Source organism: Prionailurus bengalensis, chromosome B4 (assembly GCF_016509475.1).
Source record: "Prionailurus bengalensis isolate Pbe53 chromosome B4, Fcat_Pben_1.1_paternal_pri, whole genome shotgun sequence".
In the NCBI taxonomy this organism is placed as follows: domain Eukaryota; kingdom Metazoa; phylum Chordata; class Mammalia; order Carnivora; family Felidae; genus Prionailurus; species Prionailurus bengalensis.
This window is the reverse complement of record NC_057358.1, coordinates 83,968,710-83,996,057: the sequence shown is the minus strand read 5'-3', so window position 1 is coordinate 83,996,057 and position 27,348 is coordinate 83,968,710. Positions and strand designations below refer to the sequence as shown.

Genomic DNA, 27,348 nt, shown 5'->3' with positions numbered 1-27,348 from the left:
CCCACCCCCCTCGGGGATTCGCTTTTTCCGTAACAAAATAGCAAAGCTCCGGATGTTCCGCAGCCCCAGCAGCTCACAGGTGAAGGGTCCTGGGGCCTAGGACGGTGCTCCGGAGCGGCAGGCACTGGCCGGCCGTGGAGAGGCCGGGTCCGGAGCCAGGAGGCGCGCGGGGGTGGGCGCTGCAGCCGCGGGTTGTTTATCCGGAGTACGGAGGGGAGGGGGGAGCCTGGAAACCGCCCCGTGTCCCATTTCCTCCTCTTGTTTTCGCTCCGGATTCTCCATGTTGGACCCAAACTGAGGAGCCCGGAGCTGCTGCCGGGGGATCGGGGCCGGGGGCAACCGGGGAGCCGCTGCCCGGGCCGCCCGCCCTCCGTACAGGCCGCCTCCCTTCCCGGCCCAGGGAGGGAACGAGAGCAGGGATGTGAACAGCTGTGGGAGTCCGAGTCTCGGGAGCCGGAGCCGGAGCGGGCCCCCGCCCAGGCCCCCCAGCCCAGCCCAGCCTGCGCGCCCGCCGGTCCTCCCGCCCAGCCAGCCCGGGCCCGCGGGATTGTTAGATGGAACACGGCTCCATCATCACCCAGGCGCGGAGGGAAGACGCCCTGGTGCTCACCAAGCAAGGTAGGGGCAGCAACTTCCCAAAACTTTGCGTCGCCCCCGGGCGGGTGGGGGGCTAGCACAAGCCCCGAACCCGAGTCCCGGCCCCTGACCTCCCGGGGATCAGAGCCTTAGATTCCGACCAGACTCGCTAGTCCATCCGCCCCCGCGTCTCTGTCCGCACTCAGACCCCCATGGGGGCGGTGCGGGGCCCGGGCTCCCGGCGCCCGAGGGGGAGGGGCGTCATCCGCGCAGCTGTCACCCCGTCCTGCACCCCCTCCCCCCGTATAGAGAGACTGAGGAGTAGCGCTCGAAGCGCGAGTCACCAGCGTCCGTCCCCTCCTGAGTTGGGAGGTGGGGTCGTCACTTTCCCGCACGACGGCGCGCAGCCGCCCCAGAACGGCGGGGAGAGGGGTGGGAAGGGGGACGGAGGGGTCCCGAGCTGGAATGGAGCCGGAACTGGAGTCCAGCACTTCCCAGCGGCTCCCTAAGGCCGAGGTCGCGGTGGCCGCGGGCGGTGACGGCGTCCTGCGGGACTTGGGACCAAGTTCACCGCCTGGGGGCGGGGGCGGCCGCGGTGGGGGAGGGGCCGAGCCTGCGGGACCTCTTGGCCCGCCCGCGGCCCTGCGCTGGGCCCGGGACCTCGGCGGCGCGGCGCTCCGGCTGGGCTGCCTCCTGCCGCGTTTGCTGAGCCTACGAGCCCGACCCCGAGGCCCGGCCAGAGCCCCTCCCTGCCCCGGTGCGCTTCCCCGGGGCCGCCGCTGCACACACAGAGCCGCGTTTGTTTAGCCCGGGAGCGGTGTCCCTGGTTACATAATTCGCCGGATGGCATCAGACCCGGCGTGTTTCTGAATCGCGCAGCGAAAAAGTGCGAGTTCTCCGTGGGCAGCAGCTCGCGGCCCCCGCCTTCCTGAGGGTCAGGTGCAGACGCGAGGGGGTCGCGGGCCCTCTCTGGGGTGGTCTTGGCGATCGGAGCGGGGTAAGGCCTCGGCCTCTCCCGAGGGCGGGGAAAGGTCGGGCCCGAGGGTGGAATCTCTTAGTTCGGTGACTGGAAGCCCCGAAACTCTTTTTCCCCTCCCCCACGTTCCTCCTGGAGCCTTGAGGAATGTGTCTAAAATAGTGGACAGAATTTCTGCCAGGAGTAAGGACTAGCGTCGGTTTTTTGGGGTGTTTGTTTTTTTGTGGGTTTTTTTTTGTTTTTGTTTTTTTCTGGAGAACTTCCCGGACTGAGGCCACCTGGCCCTGAGACTGGGGAAAGCACGCTCTTGGTACCAAATCTGAAGCGTTCCTGCCCTTCCTCCGACCCCCCCAGAACAGGACGTGCAGGGCCAGTACTGCAATTGAACGTATCCAGGCCTAGACCCTGGTGGGTGGCCAGCTGCGGTGCCTCGGTGTCGCCCACATCCCCCCTATTTGGAAACATTAGTCAGCAGGTCACTTATTCCTGGGGTTCACAGTCCCAAGGAGCTCCCCTAACTTGCCTAGGGGCAAGGGCTGCTAGTGTCAGCCTTTCCCTATTTCCTGGAGTGGAAGGGATTGGGGAGGGGGCACTGTGTGCTTCCTGAATTTCTGGCCTTCTTTAAATTAAGCTTGCCCTGGGGAGGGGGAGAGCTTTGCCTGTTCAGATCCCAACCCCAGAAAAACCCCTGCCTCCCTCTGCCCTGCTCTCCTGGCTGCATCACTAACTAGGTTGTGTGACCCCAGGGGCAACTTCACCTCTGCTGGCAGCCCAGCTGTGCTGAGGCCTGAAGAGCGGAGGCTTTCTGGGTTGAGAACTTGACTCCTGCCTGGTCCCAGTCTCATCCCAGGAGGTAGCCATAAGTGAAGAGCTTAGGCGTGGAAGGATTCCATAGGAATCCTTCTGTGTTAATGACACTTGGGAAGAACCACCCTGTGCTTCCCTGCTCTGGTCCTTCTCTTGCAGAGGCTCTAGAGGGTGCCTTCCTGGTGAGGGAATCACACCAGGAGTGAGACAGAGCAGGACTGCTGAAGGGGCATCTTACGTATCAGCTGGCCGTTTCAGCCACAAGGGCCTGTGTTGGGGAACAGAATAGATGACAGCAGGAAGCGGAGCAGCTGGCTTCTGTACAGTGTTGGGTTGCTGATGTTGGTTGGATTTTCTTGGAGTTACGTTTTTTGTTTTCCTTTTTGTGTGTGGTTTGTCCTTCAGACTTATCCCTGGAGGAATCTGAATTCCCAAGCCAGCAACCATGGGTCTTTCTCCATGTAATTGGACTGCATTCCAGAGAAGACATACTATTTTCCTGGGCTGCCTGGGCACCCAGCAACCAGCAAGCCAACTTTCTGAGTCTCTCCTTATTTACAAATCCTGCATCCTTTTTTTTTTTTAAGTGGGGGTGGGGAGAAGATGTTTTAATTCTCTCCTTTATGAGTTCCTTGCCCCTTTTCTGCCAGCATCCCATCTCTGTGCCCTCCTGCCTCCTTTGAAAAAAAGGGGAGGGGGTGTGATGCAGTTTATTAATAAGTAAATTTCTAGGAGAAAACTAAATTGCTCTCAGCTTGGGTGGCTTTTTAGTGAGGTTGTTTGCCATTACAGGATTTTAGGTTTGTGTGTGTGTGTGTGTGTGTGTGTGTTTTTCCTTTTTAGCATTCTGTTCTTGGAGCTTTAGGGCTGGCTGGGTGTGTTGATGATTCAAAAGTAATTACAGCAAGGGAAGTAGAAAAAAGTTACTGAAAGCATTGATGATAAAAGGACCAAAATTGGATCATCTTCCCAGCCAGATGGGTGAAATGGCTTCCTGGTACAGCAAGGACAGGGTTGTGTGTAACATCAAAAGTAAAAAGGAAAAGTTAATACCAGTTTGGCCAGAGAACAGCCATTTATTACAGCCCCATACGAGAGTGCAGGCCCCGCTGCTGGGAGGTTGTGCCATGGGGTTTTAGAGTTAGATGGGGGAAAAGCCCAGGAAACAGGACCAAACTTGTCACCTCTCTGCGTAAGAGGAGGGAGTGGAGGCAGCCTCTTCCAGGGCTCAAAGTGACCCACAGTTGGGGGGGGGGGGCAGGGGGGAATCAGGTCCTTTTTTTGTTTTCCATGAGACCTAATGACCCTTCCTCTCAGGGAGAGTGTGGGGATTGTCTTCTCACATGAGAAACTGCACAGGTTCTGGTAGCTGACCATCCCCCAGAATCAGGACGGTGGCACATTTTTCTATCTCCTGCTTTCTCCCCATAAGGAGGAAATTCTGCCCTATTCTCTCATGAAAAAGCTCAAACGCTTCTCATGTCGGAGGCAGGCCCTTCACTTGAAAAGCTCAGAACAAATGTCGTTGGGGCTTTCTTCCTCAGTTTGCTCTTTGTGGGTCCGGGGTGCATGTGTCCCCATCCACTCTCAGTCTTGGCCTCTTTGAGGCTCTGAGGCTCCCTGCAAGTCTCCTTTGGAGTTTTTCCTCCATCTTGGAGTGGGATAGGGGCCTGTGTGGTGACTTAAAGATTGTGTTTGTTCCCTCTGGAATAGCCCAGGAGAGTGCTGCTAACTCCGCAACCAAGTTTGTAAATTTTTAACATCCTGAGGCTGGGAGTTTGCCATTCTGCTGCTGCTTTTGACTGGCATAGCTCTCTGTGGAGAAGGACTTCGGAATTGCTGTGAAACACCCTTCAGAGATGGCACAGGTGGTGGTGTTTCTGTCTCCTCCCTTCTCCACTATAGGGGTCTTACCGAAACTGGCAGTGGAGATGCTGTTTCGTCCTCTGTGGGAATGGCCACATCTTTTATGCTCGTGGGCTTTGTCAAGATGGTGCATACTGTAGAAGTCATGTTTCTAGCCAAGGTGGATTGATGCTCCCAGCCCCTCGGTGGAGAATTAAATAATAGCAGTATTTATAAAAAAAGGAAAAGGAAAGACAGACAATATGCAAAAGTATACATATCTATATGCAAATGTATATCCCTGCCTCTTCCTCGTCAGCTTTCTTCCTGCTAACTTTTGGGTCATTTAGGAATAGTGTCTTTTATTCCCATCTTGGGAAGTTTGCTTGTTGTGTTGGGTGAAATGGGAAGGGGTGGAGGGCAGGGGCAGCAAGGTGTTCATTGTTACTTCAAAGAATTGTTGGGGCGCCTCGGTGGCTCAGTTGGCTAAGCGTCCAACTTCAGTTCAGGTCATGATCTCACAGTTAGTGGGTTTGAGCCCTGCGTTGGGCTCTGTGCTGACAGCTCAGAGCCTGGAGCCTGCTTCAGACTCTGTGTCTGCCTGTCTGCCCCTCCCCTGCTCTCACACACTCTCTATGTCAAGAATAAACAAACATTTTTTTTTAATTAAAAAAAAAAAATTTGTTTCAGAAGCAGAGTTCCTTGCTTCAGGCCTGGGTGCACATCCCTGCTTTTCTTATTCACAGTGAGACTTAACAAATCACTTTAGTGTTCTGAGTGACTTATCTGTGAAATAGGAATATTGATATTTATACTTCTGTAATGCCTAGTACTTAGGAGATGATTGATAAACATTAATGTCCTTCTTTTTTACACAGCCAGACCACTGCTCATTCCTCCTCCCATTCCCCCAAGGACAGAGTGCAAACAGCACAGGGTCATGTGGGTTTTATTGTTAAAGACAGGTGGCTGGGGGTCAGAGGGGACACTGATGTGGGGGCTTGGGCCTTCTGGAAGAATCAGCCTCTGAGGCTTGCAAACAGCCTTGCTGCATAGACCCCTTCTTTGTGCCTGTGTGACTTGGAATGGGGTTTTATCTGCACTAATGCGAGTAGCGTGTGCCTTAGGGCATCTGCCGCTCTGCCTGGCGTCTGGGCATCTGGGGATGGGAGGCCAGGGAGCCATGCCCCTCCTGTGAAGAGTTTCTGAAGTCCAAGCCTTCTGAGCAGTTGCTCAGCCTCTCAGAAATGGATATAATCAACACTTAGGACAACTCTGTGCTGCGTTGTAGGAGGGTTAATGGACGCAGTGAGATTCACATTTCTTTTAGGGAATTCTAGTAACAAGGAGAGAAATAAAAACTGGGATTTCGGAAAGAAATAGATGCTCTTAAGCTGTGTCTTTGCTGCTGTGGTTTGGGGGTACAGATTGAGAAAGCACAAAAAGCAGCCTTAAATTGCTTTTCATCCTATCTCAGGCCAGCCTGCTCGCAAAGCACAGAATTAACTCACTTGTCTTGGGGTCATGGGATTGGGTGTGGCCCTGACATAATTCCCTCCCTCTTCTGAAATGGAGGCATAGTTCCCAACTGGGAACTATAGATGAGCTTATTAACGTGCAACTCTTATGAAGGAACCAGTAGAAATCAAAGTGGAGACATTGACTTAGAACTAGAAGCCTCTCTGGACCAGAAACCAACTAGAACAGAGTTTCTTTGTCCAGCAAAGGGCCCAGCCCTTTCAGGTCTGTGTGCCTGCATCAGGTCTGTTATTACAGAATGAGTACTCCAGGGAGCACCCAGCCTCCCTCTAGGCAGTAGGTGTGTATGTCCTGTTTTATTGGTCACCTCTTCTAGGGGTCAGCCCTGAACCTGATCTCTGAGTACATCTCCTGACAGTTGCCTTCCCTTTCCAAGTGCCGCTAGTCCTTCTTTTGCCCCCTAAAATTGAGACTTTGCTCATACTCTGTCTTTACTCTATACCTACTCTCGTTTCTTGAGGAACGAATAGCTTTTGCATCCTGTAGAATTTGCTCTTCCCCACCTGCACCGTTCTCAGGGAACAAGTGTAGCCCCATTCCCAGTGAGAGCCAGGCAGATTCATGGGAAGGCTCAAATGGCACAACACAGGCTGTGGGAGTGCCTTCCCAGTGTGGTGAGTCCCAGCTCCTCTGTTTCCATAGCAGAATGGGGTTGGGGCCCCTCCTTCACAGGAACAGGGGTCTGCAAAAAGAGATAGCAGGCTTTTTGACTCCGTGATAGAGCAAGTACTCCTAGAGAGAAAAACCAGACCCCGCTGGTACAAGTCCTCTGAGATAGCAGAGACACTGAGCCAGTGAGACATGGTGGGAAGAGGGACCAAGGGGCCGCTGGCTGAATCATCCTCCAGTCCTGGAAGGGTTAGTCAAGGACCACTGGCAACCTTTAGGTATTGTCCCTCAGCCAGGGACACACATCAGGATCTCCTGTGACACTTACTAAAAATATAGACCCCACCTGGGTCCTGCCGAATCAGAGCATGAGCAGGTGGGCCAGGCATGTGTGTGTTCCAAATGCTCCCTATGATTCTGACAAGTGTCCCTGGAGAAGAGCCAGGTAAACACAGCAATGGCCCCAACTGCCTGCTTAGCCCTGAGCAGGAAGAGTCCCCCGGAGGGATCCAGTTTTGCTGTTTGTTAAAGATCCGGTGGCTCGTAAAGGGGAATCCTAAAGTTTTCTGAGTGTGAACGGACAGAGTAATGATCCCTGATGAGATTTATAGAGCACTTACCATGGACCAGACACTGTTCCTGGTTTTTTATATCTAGCATCTCATTAAATCCTCACAATGACTTGGGAGATGAGAGATGGGAATTATCTCTACTTCACAGATGAGGAAAACTCCGCTGAGAGCTGAAGCACCTTGTCCAAGGACACACGGCTAGTGAGTGTCAGCCAGGACCCTGACTCCAGAGTCAAGCCTTAACCATGACCCGCACTGCCTCTCATTTATTTGCATTGTGCATTCCACTTTCTAAAAGCACAAGCTTCAGGTAATCTGAAGCCACCTTGTAAGGGACCCTGTAGTGTCGACATTTTCCCATTGACCTGTGAGGAAACTGAGCCACAGAGAGGTTGCGCCTCAGGCAAGACCACAAAGCTGGTTGAGAAGCCGAAGTGGGGCGGGGTTTCTTGACTTCTAGCTCAGTGCTTTCTCAGTTGGACACACCTATACCGGTTGGCTGATCCCAGGTGAAGCGGAGGGGTGTGGTAGGAGCAGGTGAGTTTCCCTGGAGGCGGACAGACTCCCTGGCAGTCCTTCCCTGGCAGACTCCTTCCAGTCTTTCTGCAGAGGCCAAGTGACTAGAGGAAGGAAGGAACTGGTTGGTCAACCTCAGTGAGTGAGTGTGTGTGTGTATGTGAGAGAGAGAGAGAGAGAGACTGATTGGTTTTTGTGGAGTCCCCTGGAAGGCCACTTCCCAGGCTTGGCCCTGTCACTACCTCTGTGTGACCTCTGGGATGAGAAGAAATCTCTGTGGTCTGTGTCAGTGGGAACATTTTGAGATCGAGATTAGGATATGAAAGTGCCTTACTCTGAACGACTAGCAGCTGACACTAGAGCCGGGCCACACCCCAGGCTCCTTATAATTCTCACAGCTTGGTGGAATAGGTAGGTAGTTCCCATCTACAGATGAAGAGACTGAGGCCCAAGGCCACATACCTTATATGTGGTAGAGCCAGGATGTAAACCCAAGTCCGTGGCCCTTTGGGTAACCACTGTCTTTTTCACCCGTCGGAGGAGAGGTGGTTGAGGGTCCCTCGTTTTATCCTGTGCCTTCACTGCTCTTCGTCTCGCTCATGCATATGTCACGGAAAGCGGGCTTACGGAGCTGGGGGGGAAAGAGGCACCGGGTTCTTCGGGGCCTTCCACCAAATCCAGCATTCCAGGAGTCGGCCAGAGAGCCAAGACCAGGGCTGAAACAGCCACCAAGGTGTTTCTGTCCTGCTAGGCAGATTTCTCTTAGCTTCCCAGCCTCCCGCAGGGGCCTGCTCAGCACCTCCACGGGGAGAGAGAGGCTCAAGGTGGGCAAAGGTGGTTTCCAGGCCCCCACGATGACATCTCTGCCCTAGTTGGCGTGCGTGGGGCGAGGCCTCTGGCAGAGGCAGGGGCAGAATCCAGCTCTCTGGGTTCTCCCGGATGGTATCTCTTGTCTGTCTCAGCTGCCACTGTGGGCCATCGCTCGCTTGTCCACTGAGAGCCCTCTGGTGTGCGGCTGGGGGCTGAGCCTTCCGCTGACACCTATGTGAGGAAACGGCTTCTTCGGCCCTAGTCCAGGACCTGCTGCTGCCTCTGGGAACCCCAGCCCCACCCCAGTGTGGTTTTAAAGTATGTTAGAGCTGCCTAGGTGGGTGTCTTGGCCATGACTTGTATAAAGGTTGCTTGATAGAGTATCTTGATCATGTTTGAGAAGTTACCAGGAATCCTCTGCTCCCAGGACGGTCTTTCTTGAGGGAGGTCCCTAAAATTGAGGCCCTGTGTTGAGATCGTTGACCAGATTGTTGGGGGGGAAGAGGCAGGGGGAAGGGCAGGAGGTGAATAGCTAGTGACCTGTGACCCCCCCACCCTACAGGTGGCATTAAAGACTCGGGACTGAAAAAAGCTCTTCTTTCTTAGAAGAAACGGAGATACAAGGAGCTGTCCCGCTCAGAGAAGGGGACTAACAGAGACACCACATGAATAAATCAGCCTGGATGCGGGAGAGCAGGGAGGGCACCAGCATAGAACATGCTGGTGTGAGCTAAAGAGCCTGGCTAAAACTACTTTTATTATTTTTTTAATTTTTTTTTTAGCCTTTATTTATTTTTGGGACAGAGAGAGACAGAGCATGAACGGGGGAGGGTCAGAGAGAGGGAGACACAGAATCTGAAACAGGCTCCAGGCTCTGAGCTGTCAGCACAGAGCCCGACGCGGGGCTCGAACCCACAGACCGCGAGATCACGACCTGAGCTGAAGTCAGACACTTAACTGACTGAGCCACCCAGGTGCCCCTAAAACTACTTTTTTTTTTTTTTTTTAATTTTTTTTTCAGCGTTTATTTATTTTTGGGACAGAGAGAGACAGAGCATGAACGGGGGAGGGGCAGAAAGAGAGGGAGACACAGAATCGGAAACAGGCTCCAGGCTCTGAGCCATCAGCCCAGAGCCCGACGCGGGGCTCGAACTCACGGACCGTGAGATCGTGACCTGGCTGAAGTCGGATGCTTAACCGACTGCGCCACCCAGGCGCCCCTAAAACTACTTTTAAAAGTCCGTACCATCACATTCACAGTTGCTCTTTGGAACTTCGGGAGCTGGTGCTGAGCTGCGTGAAGCCCTGCCTGCCTTGTCACCTGCAGAAAACAGTGTCAGCAATTGACATTGTGAAAACTGGTATACCCTCCCCATTGTTTCCAGTCTTTTCTGTGTGGGGGATGTCTAGGCATCTCTCAGCCTCTTGTTCCCCTGCCGACTCACCTGCTGGTCCAAGGAGCCCTTCCGTCCACCTGGCACTTCAGGGCCTATCCCCAGCCAAGGCCCAGGAGCCCCTTGCTGTGGACCTGGGAGGACTCCTCTCCATGGGGAGCCCCAATCAGACGTGTCTTGGCTGCAGGGCCCAGGCAGCTGGCCAAGAAGGGCCGGAAATGCTCCAAATACTCTCCTTCCTCCAATAGCTAAGGGGAGGGAGGCCCCTCAGAGAGGCCATTTTATAGTGATAGCCAGACTAAATCCTTTGCTTATGGGGGGATGGGAAATGGTGGGGAAGGAAGTACTTCTGAGGGAACCAAGAAAGCATCCTTCTACGTGAATGGGCTTGTTAAAACCCGATTGCCTGAGAGCTTGCCTTCTGCCGACTCCTAGGCGGATGTGTGAGGAGTTCCTTTGCTGGGACACGAAGCTGTGTTGTTGGCAACGGTGATATCTGAACCTGACCTTCAGAAGAGGGTTATAAATAGTGTTGTCCTGGCAAAGCCAGTCTTCATCTGTGTGTGTGTGTGTGTGTGTGTGTGTGTGTGTGTGCGTGCGCGTGTGTGTGCGCGCAGGCCTGTACATGCACAAGCTTCTTAAGAGGCAGAGGCAAATAGCGTCCCCATCTGGTGCTTCTTGGGGGCAGCGGTGGTAGACAGATGGAGAGAGGGCACTGTTTATTTCAAGTGGAGCAGCCTCACCTGCTTTCCTGTTATTTGTAGAATATTAGCCAGGGTGTTTGCAAGCTGGGAAACAACTTTTGTAGTGGATTTGGAAGAAGGTAGGGGCTGTTTAGACTTCGTGAAACCTGCTCACGATCAGAGTCCTTTGGCACCTCGCTCACAAATCTCCTCTGGAGCTTCAGCCACATGCTGGGAGCGGGAGGGCCCCTGGTCCCCTGTTGTCGGTCTCCTGCAGTGAGGTCACAGTGTTGCTCACTAGTGGTCATCTCCCTTTAGATGATTAAAACGAGCACAGCATTGAGTTGTAGAGTTTGCGCGGCACGTTGCCGTGCGAAGGGCAGGTTTTGTTTCTCCCTTCACTCAGGAGGGAGGTCTTGGTGTTATCCCAGGTAGTGGATGAGGAAACCGAGGGTCAAAGAGGCTGTACGTCAGAGTCAGTAACTGGCAGGGTCTGGCCTCCAGCCCAGGCGATACTCGGAGCGGGGGTCCCTGCCATACCCCACCTTCTTTTCACACCCTGCCTTGGCAGGAAGCCTTGCACCAGTGAACTGGAGGAGTGGCTTGGCTTCCCTGTTCTCAGCCACCTGCTCGCTTTCTTCTTAAGCCAGAGGTCCCCTCATTAGGTCTGTGCTGGTCCTCTCCGACGCTCAGGCCCACACCAGATGTTTGGAGCAGGGAGAGCAGATGCGGGTCGGTGGCCGGGCAGGAGAGGAAGGCTGGGTGTCCACAAAGCGGGTAGCAGGCGGAATGAACGAGGGAGAGCAGCTAGTTATGGGGCTCCATGGCACCCCCTGGAATCCTGCCCTCCCTGTTTGGGAGACCGTGTGCAATGAAATCCCCAGGGACCTGGAAGTCCTCTCGTGCCCCATGTTCCCGGCCCCGGAAGGGGGTTTAGGGGCCCTTGGCCGTCAGGGGCATAATACTGAGTGCCGGCTGAAAGGAGCCTCTGAAAGACTCTTTGACACAAGTTTCAGATCCCACTCTGATGAGTGTTCCCCCTTACCCTTAAACCCACTGAACAAAGCAGGTCTCGGGCCAGAGGCCCTGTCTCCAGCCCTTACCCTTCTCCCTCCGCCATTGTCCTCTTGATTTCCCAGAGGTATCTGTCAGAGCAGGTGCAGGACTGGGATGGGGGTGAAGCGAGCCCTGGGGTGGAATCCCAGAGCCTTGCACCTTTCATGGCCTGCCCAAGAGGACAGTGAAGGAGGGGGGTGGGCCCCAAACTAATCCTTTACCATCCTAGCCTAGAGAGGAGTAGAACAAACAAGCGTCCCTGCTGTCATATGAATAAATGTACATGATGCCCCCTGTCAGGGGCCCTGTGGGGTAGTGGGTAAGAGCTCTGGCTCTGGGTTAGCAGATCTAGGTTCAATGGCTCTGCTCTCATACTACCTGTGTAACCTGGAGTAGTTGCTTAACCTCTCTGCTTCAGTCTTGCTTCTGTAAAACGGGGCATTAGTGCCTACAAATGGGTTTGTAGTGAGGATTAAATGAAGTAATGGTGTCAAGTGTCCTAAGAGAGGGCTGGCACGTCATCAGTTCGTGGTAAACATGACTAAGGCACGGAACGACGAACAGGATTGCCTCAGGTGCTCCGCTCCTCCAGTGCCTGCCTCACTGTCCTCACATAGAGAATGCTTTTCTGTTTCTAAGTCTTCCGGGTTGTTGCAAACCTGCGAAGGCTTCCACGGGGCCGGGCTCCGTAGTAGTGACACCCAGGGCCCTGGAGTTCCCGCAGTTGTTCGCTGAGCCAGTCACAGTTACTGAGTACCTGCTGTGCAGAGCTCCAGAGGCTGGTGAATGCTCTCGGCCAAGGCCATTACAGGCCCCATCAAGAGGCAGCCATGTTGAGGGGAGGCTAAAGAGGCCCTGATAGATTCTCGGAGGCAGTGTTGGTAAATATAAGGAGGACAGACAGCCTGGAGAAGGATTGAGGGAAGTAGGGCCCCAACAGAGGGGCATGCGGGGTATTGACCTTGCTGCTGTGGGCCTGGGATACCCTCCCTAGGCGCCACAGCTCTGTGCTCTGCTCCAGGCGCCTGCCCCCGAGGTCAAGGCATTTGTGGTCCCTGAGGCCCAGGGGCTGCCTGGTCACATTGTGTTTTTGAGAAGACCTTCATCCCCTGCTGAGTCCAGATGAAGCTGAGGAGCCCTGCCCCCCACCCCACCAAGCTCTGCGTCTAAGGCCCAAGCGCCTCTGCCTGTTGGGCGTCCCGCAGTGGGCACCGGCCAGGCCTCTCTGTGGCCCCAGCCAGCTGCCCCTTTCACCCCCCTGCCTCTTAAGATTACTCAGCCTTCACATTGTCTGTCACTAAGATGCTGACTGCGTTCTTGACGGCCTCTCTTCAGGAAAGGCTCGGGCTGTGTGGCCTTTTAAGAAAGGCTCCGTGCCCGGGTTAAGCCTCTGAATGTGGTTCTGCGCGAAGAAACCATAAACCAAAGGAAAAGTGATGGTTCAGCTTTGGTCTTGGAGCTTTGTGTCAGCGTCTGCTGGAGTACCCGGGCTTGGAATTGAATGTGGGCCATACAGGCAGGTGGAGAAGCCGCCCTTGCCCTCTGATTCCTGCATAGATTATTAAGAGTAGGAAAAAGTCCAAGGAGCCGCGCATCCTGCTCTTTAGTACTGGGCTCTGCTCTGAGGTTTGTCTCTTTGATACAGGGGCCTTGGTGGGGGTGTGGTGAGGGGGCCCCAGTGCAACTTCTTCCTTTTATCACAGAATCCCCAGTCCCTGGAAATCTTGCTTTTTCCACTGGGGCCAAGAGCTCAAGGGTGATCCCCGGGTATGTAGGCAAATTGCCAGGGAGGCCTGATCACTTACTGGAAGGTTTCTAATGATCATACCAGTGTCAGGGGGTCTGGCCTCACCCAGGGAGGGAGAACGAGCTCTGAAGGGCAGAGATGCCAGCCTGCACCTGCAGGAAGCCCCTCTGCTTCTGTTGAGTCAGAGGGAGTAGATTGGCCGGGCAGTGCTGGCTGCCACTTGACTGACTGCTGTTCAGCGGCCATTTCCTCACCCTGGGTCATGAGGAATAGAGTTTGGTTTTCTCTCCTCTGCAGGGTTCCAGGCGGCTGCAACTGAATATTAAATGGCTGTCCCACCGCCTCTCTGCAAGGGCCTCTGTGCTCTGACGACTAACCCCTACCTTGCTTTGGGGTGGGCCCCACCTGCTTGCCTCCCCCTTCCCTTCATAAAGGGAACAGCCAGAGGAGGGTTGTCCTTGGTGCCACATTCTGTTTGCCTTTTTAACCCCCCACAAAGACAAGCGTTTCCAGATTCATTTTGTTTCCTGCACTGTAGTTTGCCCCATGCTTTATGGTGAAGTGGGCTGGGTTTAATCCTCAGCCCCTCCCGCCTAGGTGGAGACCTGTGGCTGGGGACCAGTCTGGCAGCAGTTATGTGGCGCCACCTCCTGGCCACAGGACCCACCGTGTCTTCCTACACTTGCTGCACAGTTGCCAGAACAGTTCCTGTAAAAGCAAGAGGCACTGGAAAGATACCCTGAAGTCCATTTCTGGTTGATCCTGTAATGCCCATAGCTTTTTGTATCAGCTTGGCTTTTCTGGGGCTGCCTTGCTGAGCGTCCTGTTAACATGGCTTTGTATGTCCAAAGCCTGAGTTACAAAGGCTAGACTGACGGGGCAGCTCTGGTCTAGAAGCAAGGCCGTTAGCTTAGAACGCGACACCAGGTGTGTTTCCCAGGGGTCAGCGTGCCTGTGCTTACGGATCAGGCCTCATGCCTTTGAGGGGAGAGCAGCAGGGACAGTGGCTGGGGCAGTGAAGGAGGAGCACGCTTCTTCCTTGGGCTGCAGCTGTTCTGTTTTCTAACCTGTTGTTTCCAGTCTGGCCTCAGTCCTGCCGCCACTGACCCAGCTTCTAGGGAGGCTGACCCTGAACAGAACCACAGCTCCACTGACTTGCAGGGGCCTAGGTTTCTCCCTCGTGTAGAACGGCTAGTTCTGCGAACTGGGGTTAGTCGAGGAGGATTTTTGCGCTGGTGAATTTTACTTCTGAGGGTTCCTTCAGTGTGCCACTTCCAGAGTGCAGGACACCTGGACTCGATACCTGGTGCCCCTCCCGACCAGAGAGTGAAGACCGAATCCTCTGCAGCTCATTTCCTAAACCAGAGAGTGGGGATTCCTGCTGCCTTTGCTTTAGAGAACCGTCAGAATAAGCGTGTGTGTTTCAGTGTTGACTGTATTTGGTGATCTGCCCAGCACGTGGCTTGTGCCCTGGTGGGGCTTCCGGACTGGAGGGGATACGGGCACAGGGCCACCTGTGGACAGAGTCACCTGGTAGCTAATGCCTCATCATTCCCTCTGCCCTAGGCCTGGTCTCCAAGTCATCTCCTAAGAAACCTCGTGGACGGAACATCTTCAAGGCCTTTTTCTGCTGTTTTCGCGCCCAGCATGTTGGCCAGTCCAGCTCCTCCACTGAGCTCTCCGCATACAAGGAGGAAGCCAACACCATTGCTAAGGTAGCTAGATCAGGGTGGTGGGACGCCAGCAAGGAGGGGACTGCTAGTGGGGGCCCCTGCAGCCGTGGCATGTGGGCAAAGGTAGTCCTCCCTGAAGTCTCAAAGACCTCTGGCTCAGAGGCCCCTCCTCTGGCTTTCCTAGAGTGGCCCATTTTCTTTCTCCTGGCTTCCATTTGCGATGTGGGCCATGCAGATATCCCTGTGGTTTCTGAGAGCCCCTCTGGTCCAGATCCTCCCATGTTCCAGGAACCATACAAGGCGCTTTGCATATACTGTCTCATGTGGTGCAACCGGCAGCCTGGCAGGGAGGGTCACAGGCTCTTCCCACTTACACACCTGGAAACAGAGATCCAGAGGGTCTGTGTAGCCCCTGAAGAGTTAGTGGTTAATAAATAGTAAGTAGTATCAGAGTGCAAGCCCCCATCTCTCTGGCTGTGACACCTGTGTTTGTTGTTGTTGTTTACTATGCAAAGCTGTCTTCCAAGTTACTTGACTTCTTGAAATTCTGCCACACTCCAGCACTCTCACCTGTCTTGGGGGGACATTGGGAAATTTATGGGTGTCTTTGAGCCTCTCAGTGAACAGAAGGTATGTCTGGCATTTCAAGGGTGGGCACAGCCCTGACCAAAAACCCATCTGCCCCCAATGCCATTGGTTACTTCTTTCCAAAATAACCAAGGTCTAGCTGTCCGATTCCTCTCTCAAAACCAGGCTGAAGACATGCATCAGTGCATTACTCAGTAGGCGGAAGTGCACTTAAATAAAGTGCAACGTGACAGTATTACTTAGCAATTGATTCTTACAAAGTTCACAGTAACACGGAAAAAGTATTGAGTCACAACATTAAGTCTAAAAGCAGAATGTGAAATTACATATTATGGGGGGAAGGGCTGCTAAAACAGACTTGAAGGAAATACACTAAAATGCCAACGTGAATTTTTTCTAAATGCTAGGATTTTAATGTTTCCTCAAGGTATCACGTTTTACAGTCATAACAACATCTCTATTATTAGCAAAAGGCCAGGGAAGCCTTTCTGACCTTTCTGTACTCCACCCCCCCTCACGTTTCAGGACCCACAGTGTGGGCTCATGTTGGCATACTTGATGTATCCTAGGGGCTCGGTGCCCTCCCCGCACTGTGTGTCACCCCCAGAAGAGAGTATAGAAAACACATGTTCAAAGAGAAGCCTGGGTTCCAGGACTCACAAAGACGCTGAACCACCACAGTGAGGAGTTCCGATTTTGGTTGTCTGATTCCCGTGTCCCTGCATCAGCCACTGAGTTCCCTGTCCCTCGGTTTGTCCAACTGAGACACTGCCTTCTCCATCCTTCATCAGACCTGATGTTGAAAGGCAGCTCTGGCCTTTCCCCTTTCCTGTGCAGCTCTTAAGAAAAGTCACTTTTGGGGCACCTGACTGACTTAGTGGCAGAGCATGTGACTCTTGACTTCAGGGTCATGAATTCAAGCCCCACGTTGGGTATAGAGCTTACTTTAAAAAAAAAAAAAAGTGCGCCTGGGTGGCTCAGTGGGTCAAGCGTCTGACTCTTAATTTCGGCTCAGGTCATGATCTCACCGTTGGGAGACTGAGCCCCCGGTAGGACTCTGTGCTGGGCGCAGAGTCTGCTTAAGATTCTCTCTCTGCCCCTCCCCCTACTCGTGCACACGCTTGTTCTCTCAGAATAAATGGAAAGGGAAGGAAAGAAAAGTCATTTTTGTTATGCCCTACGTTCCAGGGGGCTGGGAACTTGGGGAGAATTTTACCCACCAGGCCTGAGGCGGAAGCAGTGGGCTTCAGGTAGGACAGCATTGGCCGGTCGGTACTGACTGTTTCCTTTCCTCCCACAGTCGGATCTGCTCCACTGTCTCCAGTACCAGTTTTATCAGGTATGGGAATCTGACAGGTACATGCCCAAAAGCCCCAGACCCTGTGATCACATTGGGTGACGCCCTTATTCCTCAGTGCCTGGCTGGCCCCACCCTGGGAAGCCATTTGTCCCAGATATTTGCTGAGGGCCCACTCTGCAAAGACATTAGCTTTTGGGGGGGACAGCTGACATCCGTCCCACAGCCGCCCTGGCCTGCATCTCAGTGTCCAGATCATTCCATAGTCCGGTGGGAGGCTGGAGCCGACGAGCCAACTCCATCTTTGTGTACTTCTTGGCCTTCAAACGGCACCTCTTCTGGGTCGAACTCGGGGGTCTTCTGCGTTCTCGATGAGCCTGGTTCTTCCCAGAGTTCTGCTGAAGAGAACACTTGGCCTTTCCTGGTGGCAGACCTCGGCAGCCTGGCTCTGGTTTCAGATCCCGGGGACCTGCCTGCTCCCAGAGGTGACAGAGGAAGATCAAGGAAGGATCTGCGTGGTCATCGACTTGGATGAAACCCTTGTGCATAGCTCCTTTAAGGTAACTCCGTATCTGGAGTCCTCCCTACGCCCATCTCGGGCTGTCTTGCCTGTCTAACTGAAGGTGCTCAGAGGCAGCATAAAGTTGATGAGGCAGGGGAGCTGGGTGGGGGATGGGGGCTCTGCCATTTTGGCCACACTGGCATCACACATATTCGGGGGCCACATGGAAGAATATTGAATAGGAATCCCTGCTCCACCCAGTCACTGCCAACGGGCTTTGTCTGTCACACAGCCCGGAGAACCACCAGGGCTCTGTACAGGGCAGGCCTATATAAGAGGGTTTGAATCAGCCTCGAACCTCGCCCCCCTCCATTTTGTCAGGATGTTCGTTAACTGAAGAAGATCCTGAAATTCTTTCAGCTCTGGTAAAATTGGGGGTGGTGGCAGTAAGGAAAACCTGGAGGGGATACTGTGCGTGCTTCTTAGTAGGGTGGTGGGAGGAGCTTCCTGGAGTCTCTGAGACCTGTTTCTCCCCGCCCCTCCCAGGGGACAGCGCAGTGGTGCTGTGGCAGGGACCGTGTGCTCACGCGTGTGGGGGTGTGGCCGAGGCTTTTTGTCTCCTTCGTACCATGCTGACCTCATTAACTTTTCTGCTTTCCAGCCAATCAACAACGCCGATTTCATAGTGCCTGTTGAGATTGAGGGGACCACTCACCAGGTGAGCTGCCTGCCAGGCCACAGCCAGCCTAGAGGCCTCGGGGCCTCCACCCCTCTGGCGTGCTCCGTCACTGGTCCCTCTCCTGCAGCTTCATCCTCCTTTCTGTATCGGAACCTCTCACACTCCAGGCTTTCTGATCTTAAAAAAAAAATCCGCTTCTCATCCATCCCCATCCAGCTGTCATCTTTTTTTGCTTTGAAGCCAAGCTGTTTAAAATTAAAGTATCATTTAATAATAGTAATAGCTGTGATCTACTGAATACCACCTCCTGGCCAATGTGGCCAGTGCTATTAAACGAGGATACTTCCTCTAATCCTGAAGAGGTGGTGTCTCTGCCTGTTAACAGGCAAGGAAGCCAGTACTAGCTGTTTCCTGTTCTCCCCGGGCCCACCCACTCCTCCTGGCTAAGGAATTTCTTCCTCCCCAGCCCTGGCTTCTCCACTTCCCTCTGTGAAGCTTTTCTACTCCCCCTCCCCTTGGGTCCCTACACTGGATTCTCTCCCGGTAAATGTTATTCAAAGAGCACTTAAATCCAAGGAAGCTTAGGCTCTGGCCCTGCATAGCCTGCTCAGTCCAGGATCATGAGGTGTTGATAGCGAAAAAGCATTTACTCCAAATGCTTGCCCAGAAGGTCTGCTTGCGCGTCAGGAAGCACCAGGAACAACACCCGGGTTGCCCTGATACATGCTCACATGGCCTGGTCAAATAGAAGACTTATGTGTAGAGAAGGAGGGGATTGAGGCTTCCCTGCCAAGTCACCGCTGTCCTCTGTCCCCTAGAGGCTTTCATCCCTAACACCACCTCTGCCCTTGGACTGGTCAGCCTCTGCCCAGCTACCCTTTACAGTCCATTTGCACATGTGGAGATGTACAAAACCCACAGAGACCAGACGAAGGCATATTTGCAAACGGGCAGATACGCACTGTGAACTCCTGATTAACAAGGAGCAGCATGAATCGTGAAAAACAGCTGAGATTAAAATTGGCGCGTGGCTACCTGCAAAAGAGGGGCAAGGGGATGCCAGGCTTGATAAACATCCAGGAAGAGGGAGGGACTTGTTGAAGGTTGAAGAAATGGCAAATCCAGGGGAACCTAGTTGTGGCTGCTTGGAGCTGAGGGTTCCTGTGGCAAAGCCACCAGCGGTGTGGTGAGTCAGTGGCCGGTTCGGGCCACCTCCAAAGAGGGAGAGTCATGGCAGGCACGTGCTCGTTGAGCAGGGAGTGCCGTGGATAACAAGAGCATTGAAGGAATGGTTCTGGTAGCATCGAGGCTAGGGGAAAGAGAGATCCCGGAGGCAGGGAAGCGGTAGATGCAGAGCGATGAGGTACATGTGGCCCATGAGCCTTTCAGGCCGAAACGTGCAAGATGATTAAAGGTGGGCATGAGCGTTCGGGGCGGCTGGCTGGAGCAAGCACAGACAGGTGTGGGGCTTGAGCAAGACGCAGAGCATCTGACCTGGTCACTGACAGAGAGAAGTCCCTTCTCCCTGGTGCATTTCAGAGAAGCTGTGTGAGGGCGTGTGGTTTCAGCCTTGGTTTCCACCAAGGCTTGCGTGATGGTGACCTGGACAGAGTGTCCCGCCAGAGCCAAGGACAGGAAGCTCCCACAGAGGCTGTGGCTGGATTCAAGTAATCCAGGATAGGCTGTTTCCGTCTGTGAGGCCTATTCTTGATTACTTGTTTCTGGAGGCAGCTGATGGTTCGCCGCCCGAAACAGAGATGGCTTCTGGGACAGAGGCGCGTGCATTTCTTCCTGAGCTGGGTCAAGGTTGGGCCGCTAAGCCCGCAGAAGCCGGGTGAGGAGGTGATACAGTGCCCTTGTGTGTGTGTGGGGGGGGGGGGGGGGTGCAGAAGGTTTCCAGCCAGGTGGCCCCAGAGGTTGGGGCGGAGGGGCCGGACCAGGAATGGTGTGAACCTGCCTGCCGGTCTTTGTGGATGTGGTGACGCTGACGGATGAGCAGTGCTTCACCCTCACGGGGCTGCCTCCAACAAGCCTCTCTGCTTTTCCTCAGGTGTATGTGCTCAAGAGGCCTTACGTGGATGAGTTCCTGAGACGAATGGGGGAGCTCTTTGAATGTGTTCTCTTCACTGCCAGCCTGGCCAAGGTACCTGAGGGCGGGAGGGAAGTCAGGCACCAAGAGCGGCTGTGGCAGCCGCAAGGCGGGGGTGTCCCGCAGCCCCTTGCTGGGCCACGGGAAGCCACGGTGGTGGGGGCGGGGGGAGCCAGGACTGCATCTGAGCAAAAGCACCTTCTCTTCTAGTATGCCGACCCAGTGACGGACCTGCTGGACAGGTGCGGGGTGTTCCGGGCCCGCCTGTTCCGGGAGTCCTGTGTGTTCCACCAAGGCTGCTATGTCAAGGACCTCAGCCGCCTGGGAAGGGATCTGAGGAAAACCCTCATTCTGGACAACTCTCCTGCTTCTTACATCTTCCACCCAGAAAACGCAGTGAGTGGTCCGGACACAGCCACACCGCAGGGACTGGGGAGCCCCAGTCCCGGGCAGAGGGGAGAGGGAGTGGGCATCGGAAGCCCGGGCTTCTCCAGAGGAGCATGGCACCCAGGTGTACCCAGCCAGCTTCCTGGGGCTTTGGGGCAAGGGAGGGAGGAACTGGCAGGAGATTTATGCTGCCTCTTCCCTGCCCTAGGTGCCCGTGCAGTCTTGGTTTGATGACATGGCAGACACTGAGTTGCTGAACCTAATCCCAATCTTTGAGGAGTTGAGCGGAGCAGAGGATGTCTACACCAGCCTCGGGCAGCTGCGGGCCCCTTAGCCTTCCCTGCTTCCGAGCAATGGCCATCCCAGTAGGGGACTTTCCTACACTGTGCCTTTATGACCAGCCTGACAGAGCGGAAGCTGGAGCATCTCACCAAACGGGGCCTGGGAATAGAAGTGGTTGGAAAGAGCTTTAGGACAGGATAGATGCCAAGCGGGCACATCCCAGACCGACGGCACCTAGAGCTGCCTGCTCCCTGAGTTGGGCTCCCAGATGTGAGTGTGTGTGTGTCTGTGTCTGTGTGTGTCTGTGTGTATATGTGTGTCTCCCCTTGAACTGCGGCCCCGGGATATAAGTGTTTCATGTTGAGGGAGAAACTGAAAGATGAAGACTCCAGAGTTAGTCTGTCTCCTGTCCGGTCACCCTGGGAGCCGCTGAGCTCGATAGGGATGAAGACGATTGAAGGCTTTTGCTGCCAAACCCAGCACCTTTCCTCAGTGTTGTAAGGCTCGTGCCAAGGAGAAAGGGAGTCCAAGGCTGCCGTCGGGTGTCCCAGGCACACACCTTTCTGAAACCTTTCTCCAGCCAGCTTTCTGCATACAGAAAGACAACGTTTCTGGCAAGATGAAAGCTTGTTTCCAGAACCGGTAGCCCCAGTGGCCATCACGTCCTGTGGTCCGAGGGCTACACTCGCCTCCAGCCAAGTGCCTGGCACGGGCCCTTTCTGTGTCTCCCCAAGGCTCGGGCTCCGGGCCTGCCTTCCTCACCACCCAGCCATAGTCTTGAACCTGTGGGGAAGGAGGTCTTCTCCCTACCCTGGAAGAGGACAGATAACTGATTTCCGTTCTTCCGACTCTGTTTTAAAATTCTGTTTCTAAACATGGAGTGTTGGGCCTGTTTTGTTTCTGACAGAGCTGCAGCCCTGGGCCTGTGATGAATGTGGGAGGCTCTGGGGGTGCAGGGAGGAGGAAGACCCCCCCCCCCAAGCATGAATGTGTGTGTCCCCTTGGCTTGTAGATCAGCTGAGTATGGGACTGCGTCCCTAAGTCTGTGCTTCAGGGATTCTCTGCTGGTGCTGGTGCGAGGGCTTGTGTTCCAAAGTCCGGGAAGGGCGCTCCCCGCCCGGCCCCTCCTACTTCTTGGGCAGGGCTCTTTCCCGTTGTGTCTTCCCCTGGGCCTGGCCTGTGCCTCTCTCCGTCTACTCCTGTCTTCCTCCCTCTTGGCTGTTGCTTTTTTTCCTCCGGGGCCTCAGAGGCACTCCTGCTTTCCCTGGGCTGAGGGGAACGGGCATTGTCGTCATTTCATTTGCCAGCATAATGCACGTGCCGCTTGCTTCTCGCATCAGGTGTGAGTGAGCCCTTGACACACCTGCACTTTGCTTCCCCCCCCCCCCCCCGGCTTTCAGACTTTCTCAGTAGTGAATGCTTTAAAAGACAAAAAATAGCCACAAAATGGATGTTTCCTGAGGATGGAAAACAAAAGGGGAAGGAAGTACTGCTGGAATTGGGAGCACAAGGGGTTCCCCTCAGGAGCTGAGCCCCACCTCAGCATCACTGCCTTAATCACGGCCTCCCCTCCCTTCTCCTTCTAGGGCAGGAGGGAGTTCCTCTCCCCTCCCCAGTTCTGTTTTCCCTGGAGGCAGGTGTCACAGAGCCTTTGTGAGTTGCTTCAGGTGTGAGGACACCACCCCCGCCGCCCCCCCCCCCCCCAGGACTCCTAGCCCTGTTACCCTTTGCAGTGTCCACACTGGATCCACACTGGGTCCGGCCTGAGGAATTGATGAGTTTTGAGCAAAGCGGGCGGTAGGGCAGCAGCTTGGTGTCCTGAGTGGCACTGGGCTGACGAGGGTCTTTCTCCAGCATTGTGTGCTACCACCTCCCCTCCTCGTCCTGAGGCCAAAGGGCCTGGTCTTTCCCTTTGGTGTCACAGAAGTGGAACAGAGGTCCCCAAAGCTCGTGTGGCCCTTTCCGCCAGTATCCTTCTCCGGGGCCCCCGGGGTCCTGCAAGCAGGGGAAGAGGGCTCCGGTGCTAGCCAGGGAGGGGTACCTCCTGAAGGAAGATGGGAGCTTCTGATTCTAAGGCCCTGGCTCGGCCTCTACCCTAATGCCTTGGGGTGTCTCTCCCAAGCCCCACCCTAAGTGTTAGCCCCTGGGCCACATCTGCCATCTGGGCCCAGCCAAGCTTTTCTGACTAAATAAGCAATAAGAGGCTCTAAGCTGATCCAGTTCTTAGGTCCCTCTCTGCCCTCCTTTGGGTCTCCATGTTTCTCCAGGTGAAGGAAGAGCCTGTGCCTCCCCCTTTCCTACCAGGCCTATCCAAATGCCCCGAGTGTGACTCATGACCAGAGCCCCCGGTTAGCTTGGTGAGGGGTGTCCCTGCTGCTTCTATGTGAAGCCCTGCCCACCTGCAGTTCCTTAACAGAAATCCCATATTCCCACTGTCCCCTTTCTCCTGCCGTCTGCAGAGAAGCAGCTCAGCCAAATAAGCCTAAACAGGGTCCGTCCGTGTGGACCAGAGCCAACCTGAAGTCCTTTGCTGTCTGGCTTCCAGTTCCACAGTGTGTTAGGGGCAAGTGATGATTGCAAAACTCGCTCCTTAGAGGAATCAGGCCAGACTCCATTTTGGAGGAGGGCAGGATTGGGAGGGAGCCAGTTCAGCCCAGGATGTGTTCTGGGGCTTCCCAGCAGCCCTTCCTGTCCGAGACTGTCTTCAGGAGGCAGTCGGCCGCTGTGCCTGGTCAGCCCCCGTCCAAGCCATGCCAGGAACCTGCCCAACTGCCAGGGTCAGTTCTTTAAGGTGCCTCTTCAGGGACACACTGTGTCTCTCTGATTGGGCTTCTAAATCAAAAGCCTGATGTTCGTGTCCCTCTCATAGGGGGAGCTTTGGACACAGGACCAGTCTGGAAACGGTCAAGGTAAGAGTTGTCACTCTGCACATTGTAGAGGGGACGCTCTGTAGGCCCAGGGGTCCCTTACTATAAAGAGGTTGAGTACATTTGCCTTCAGTTAACCTGGGACCTTCCGTTTAGTTCCTCCTGCCTCCCAAAGATTTTGACCATTTTGTAAATGTATAAACTCACCTCTATAAACAGTGGCCCAGAAGCATCTTTGTGCTAAAAGCATGGGAAGTGTAGAAAGGCAGTCATTCCCTGGGAAATGGATCCCATTTAAATCTGCTCCCCCTACCCTGTTCCTGAGGCCTCCTTCAGTAGGGCAGCCCCCAGGGAAGGCTGTCCTCCCTCCCATTCCCAGCCAGGCCAATTGTCTGTGGAAGGTAAGCCTATTTCCCCCTTCAGGTCTTCAATCGGTTACCACTCTGTTCCTCAGTCATTTTTTGTAAAATGGAGTTCGTTTTATCTTTCTCTTTTTTAAAATGCCAATAAATATTTGCATTCGAGCAGGGGAGGGAAGGCGGAGGTCTGACCCACTGTCCTGTGCCTGCCGTCGGGGTCGGCCCCAGAGCAGACCCTCTTTGGGCCCCTTGAGCTTTGCGTATAGTATCCCAAGTTTGACACATTCCAGGTCATGCCACTTTCCCCCTCAAGATGCCATTTGGAGGGCAGGGCGTCTGCTTCCCACTGTGACTGGGCTACGGGACTCTGACTACCTTGCTTACAGATTCATGGTTTGATAAATTTGTTGTATTCAAAAACTTGAAATGTAGGACGCCATTAAGTGTCTGTTTATATTTTTGGAATATTTGTATTACTTACAATTAATTAATAAAAGCGGGTTTTAAAAAACCCATCCAGGAATGGGAGTTGCTTCTTGACCTTGCTGTTACTCATTTGGGCACTTAGCAGGCACACTCGTCTTGCCTTGCAGCCCCTTCTGTCACGACGAAGCTGGCGCACCCAGGCTGGCCAAGCGGCTGCCTCCGGCTGGGAGACCAGCTGCAGACTCAGCACTGGGCTTCTGCTCAAGGTTACAGAAGTCGGGCTGCATTAGTTCTTTCTTGGCCCCTGTTTGGAACCAACTCCATTGCCATCCAGGTGCTTAATAATCATACACTTGGTGTCCTATCAACTTCTGAGGGCGAACCAGAAGCCCCGAGGGACGGGAGTCATCACTCTCCCATGTTCCTTACTGATGCTCCCAAAGCGGGATCCCTAGAACTTGGGAGTCCAGCATGGTTCTTGGCACATAATAGGCACTCCAATAATGTTTGGACCCCAAAGGAGACCCTAAGGAGCAAAACAGGATGACCTGATCGCCCCTCTCCTAGACTTCCCTCCCTCTGAGAAATGCCCAGAAGCTTCTCGGGGAGGCATTTGCTAGCCTGGACATCACAGGCACTCGGGGCAGCTCTGGCCCCTGCCTCCTGTCATCAGCATAATGCATCCATATCTACAATATGGCGAATTTCATATCCTCCCACCCTCTTCCCTGCATTATTGATGGGTGATGCACTTTAAAAAAAAAAATCAATTAGATCAGGGCGTGGAGCTGGAGTTAAAAGAGAAAAGAAGCCTTTAAAAGTCTGCACTTCTTTCTGCTGTTTTGAATAGGAACAGATAAAGCTTCCCCTCTGGTTTGAATAAGTCAAGCCCAGGGCTAGGTTGGCGGTGATTGGCCAGGACTGGGAAAATGAGGTTAAGATGCAAACACAAGCAAATATAAGGCAGTGGTCTGTGCAGCCATTACTAGGCTAAGGCAGCGGAACCTGGCACCTTCTGCTTTGGGTTGGTTCTCCGGAACTGCTGCTACTTTCTCGCCAGAAAACCAGGAAGACCGGCGGGGGAGAAGAAGGCAAGGTAAGGTCTATTTGGTGTGTGGGTGTCCATCAGCAGAGCAATCCTACTGAGCAAGGAAGAAACGAAGGGAAGAGGAGATCGACATTTCTGTGCCTTTGTCTTCTTGGATGAGGCTTTTAAAGGATTAAACCAGGAGTTTGTAACGAGTTGTGCAAACTTCCTGCTGCGAAGTTAAGGCCCTTGTTAGAAACCACTGAACAGATAGAGCACTGTTTTCAAAAGCTGGGAAGTGTGGAGACTACCCCTTTCACACGTCTCTTGGAAAGGCGGCGTGGGCCAAGGCGGAGGTTAGAACTGCTTCCTCTGCTTGGGCTCCGTTCACAGGGGGATCTGTGAGAGTTAAGGGCCGCTGGCTTTTAGCCTGGGCCTCCAAAACTGCACCCCACCCCAAGGGTTTCTGCAGGGGCCTCAAAAGTCCTGAATTAATAAGGACTTGGAGAAGAGGGAGGGAGAGATTGAGCTTTGGGGGACTTTGATGCCACAGCTGCCATCAACTTTTCTGGGTGTCCCAGGGAGGCAGGAAGTCCCTTCCTTGAGCATGTCCTCTCCTTAAGTGGGGGGACCTTGGCCCAGTGAGCTCCTTCCCTGTTGCTAAGTCCCTGCTGGGAAATGGGACTGCTTTTGGCCTCTCAGACTCACAGCCCTGATGAATGCCGATTCTACCAGGTGGAAGCTTGACTATTTTCAACGAATGAATTCACTGGCCCTTGTCCCCTTCCCCTATTTGGGTCATGGCGTTTGCCTTTAATGAATGAAATCTAGGGTCTGAAGAGAACTTGAACAAATATTTCCTGGCAGTTCTGAGCAGCACCAGGTAGGGTGGGGCAGCACAAGTTATCCAATGAAATCCTCAGACGCCGGCTGCTCCGGGTCTGTGCCCTGCTTTAGTCTCGCTCCAGCAGTACACAAAGGGAGTCTGGGTTTTTTGTTGTTTTTTGTTTTTGTTTCTTTTGCGCTTTTTGCCAAAGTCCACACACTACATAATGGCACGAGCTCTCCAAACCTGGCTTCATCCACCAAGGCTCAAGGATAGAATGGGCAGACATGCTCTTAAGCACAGTATGCCTCCAAGTAGCAAAACTCCATACGGCCCTTTCTGGGTGGGTTGTTTTCATGTTTTGTTTTTTGTTTCTGTTTTTATTTTGTTGGGGTTTTTTTTTTGTTTTTGTTTTGGTTTGGTTTATTTGCTTCTGTAAATCCATCAAGCACATCTTTTTTCCTTTGCCTCTTGAGAGCATTCATCAGTTATCCGTATCGGAATGCAAGCTCCTTGAGAGCAAGAACCAGACAACAGGCAGGCATTTTATTTATACAAAGCCCCTACGTGACCATGCATGTGTGTAAGTACTTGATAACCCTGGACACGCCCTGAATACAGATGGTGGGGCACCGGACTTCTCTTCACCACTTCCTCCCTCCCCCCACCCTGCCTCGTGGGTGGAAGGAGAGCATCAGCCCCCAGGAAGACCTGGCCACCCAGCCTTTCCCTGCTGGCTCCCTGAACTCTGTCCCCCCTCTCCCCGCCCAGGCTCTGCCATTTTACTTTCCCTCTTCTTCGAGGCCCAGGGAACATATTAGTCATCAGACAAAAAGCAAGACAAGCTGTTCAAGTTTTAGGATAGTTTACTTAGAAAAGTCTGGAAAGTAAAAGCCCAATGAGAAAGAGAGTTGACCCTGCAGAGGACCTGGCAAGCAGGACCTCTGGAAAGAGCTGGAAGGAATGAGTGAGAGAAGGCAGCCCAGCTTGGAAATATTCCGACGTAAGCTTTTCTCCCCGTGAGCCACTGAAGGAAGGTGCATTTAGGAAGGGTTACACGACATCGAAGTGACTAAAAAGCACAGGCTTTAGGGTCAGATACGGATTTCGCTCTAGTGTGTGACCCTAGGCAAATTATTTAACCTCTCTGAACCTCAACTTGCCTGCAATGTTAAGATAAAATATACTCCGTTTATAAGAATTAAGTGACATAACG

General features: G+C 53.8%; 1 protein-coding gene across 1 annotated transcript; it reads left to right on the top strand.

The window, feature by feature from the left end:
• On the top strand, positions 1-24,381 carry CTDSP2 (CTD small phosphatase 2). Its single transcript, XM_043564629.1, has 8 exons — positions 1-618; positions 14,697-14,845; positions 16,692-16,730; positions 17,147-17,248; positions 17,852-17,908; positions 19,920-20,012; positions 20,169-20,354; positions 20,554-24,381. Exons 1-8 carry the CDS (start codon positions 555-557, stop codon positions 20,677-20,679), a joined length of 816 nt encoding a protein of 271 aa, XP_043420564.1. The 5' UTR covers positions 1-554; the 3' UTR covers positions 20,680-24,381.
• The last annotated feature ends 2,967 nt before the right edge of the window (positions 24,382-27,348 follow it).

Bases quoted from the DNA above. Each gene is read 5' to 3' on its own strand.
- CTDSP2 (XM_043564629.1), top strand. From the start codon at position 555: ATGGAACACGGCTCCATCATCACCCAGGCGCGGAGGGAAGACGCCCTG. The intron at 17,249-17,851 runs GTAACTCCGTAT...TCTGCTTTCCAG, and splicing joins TTGTGCATAGCTCCTTTAAG to CCAATCAACAACGCCGATTT. The intron at 20,355-20,553 runs GTGAGTGGTCCG...TCCCTGCCCTAG, and splicing joins TCTTCCACCCAGAAAACGCA to GTGCCCGTGCAGTCTTGGTT.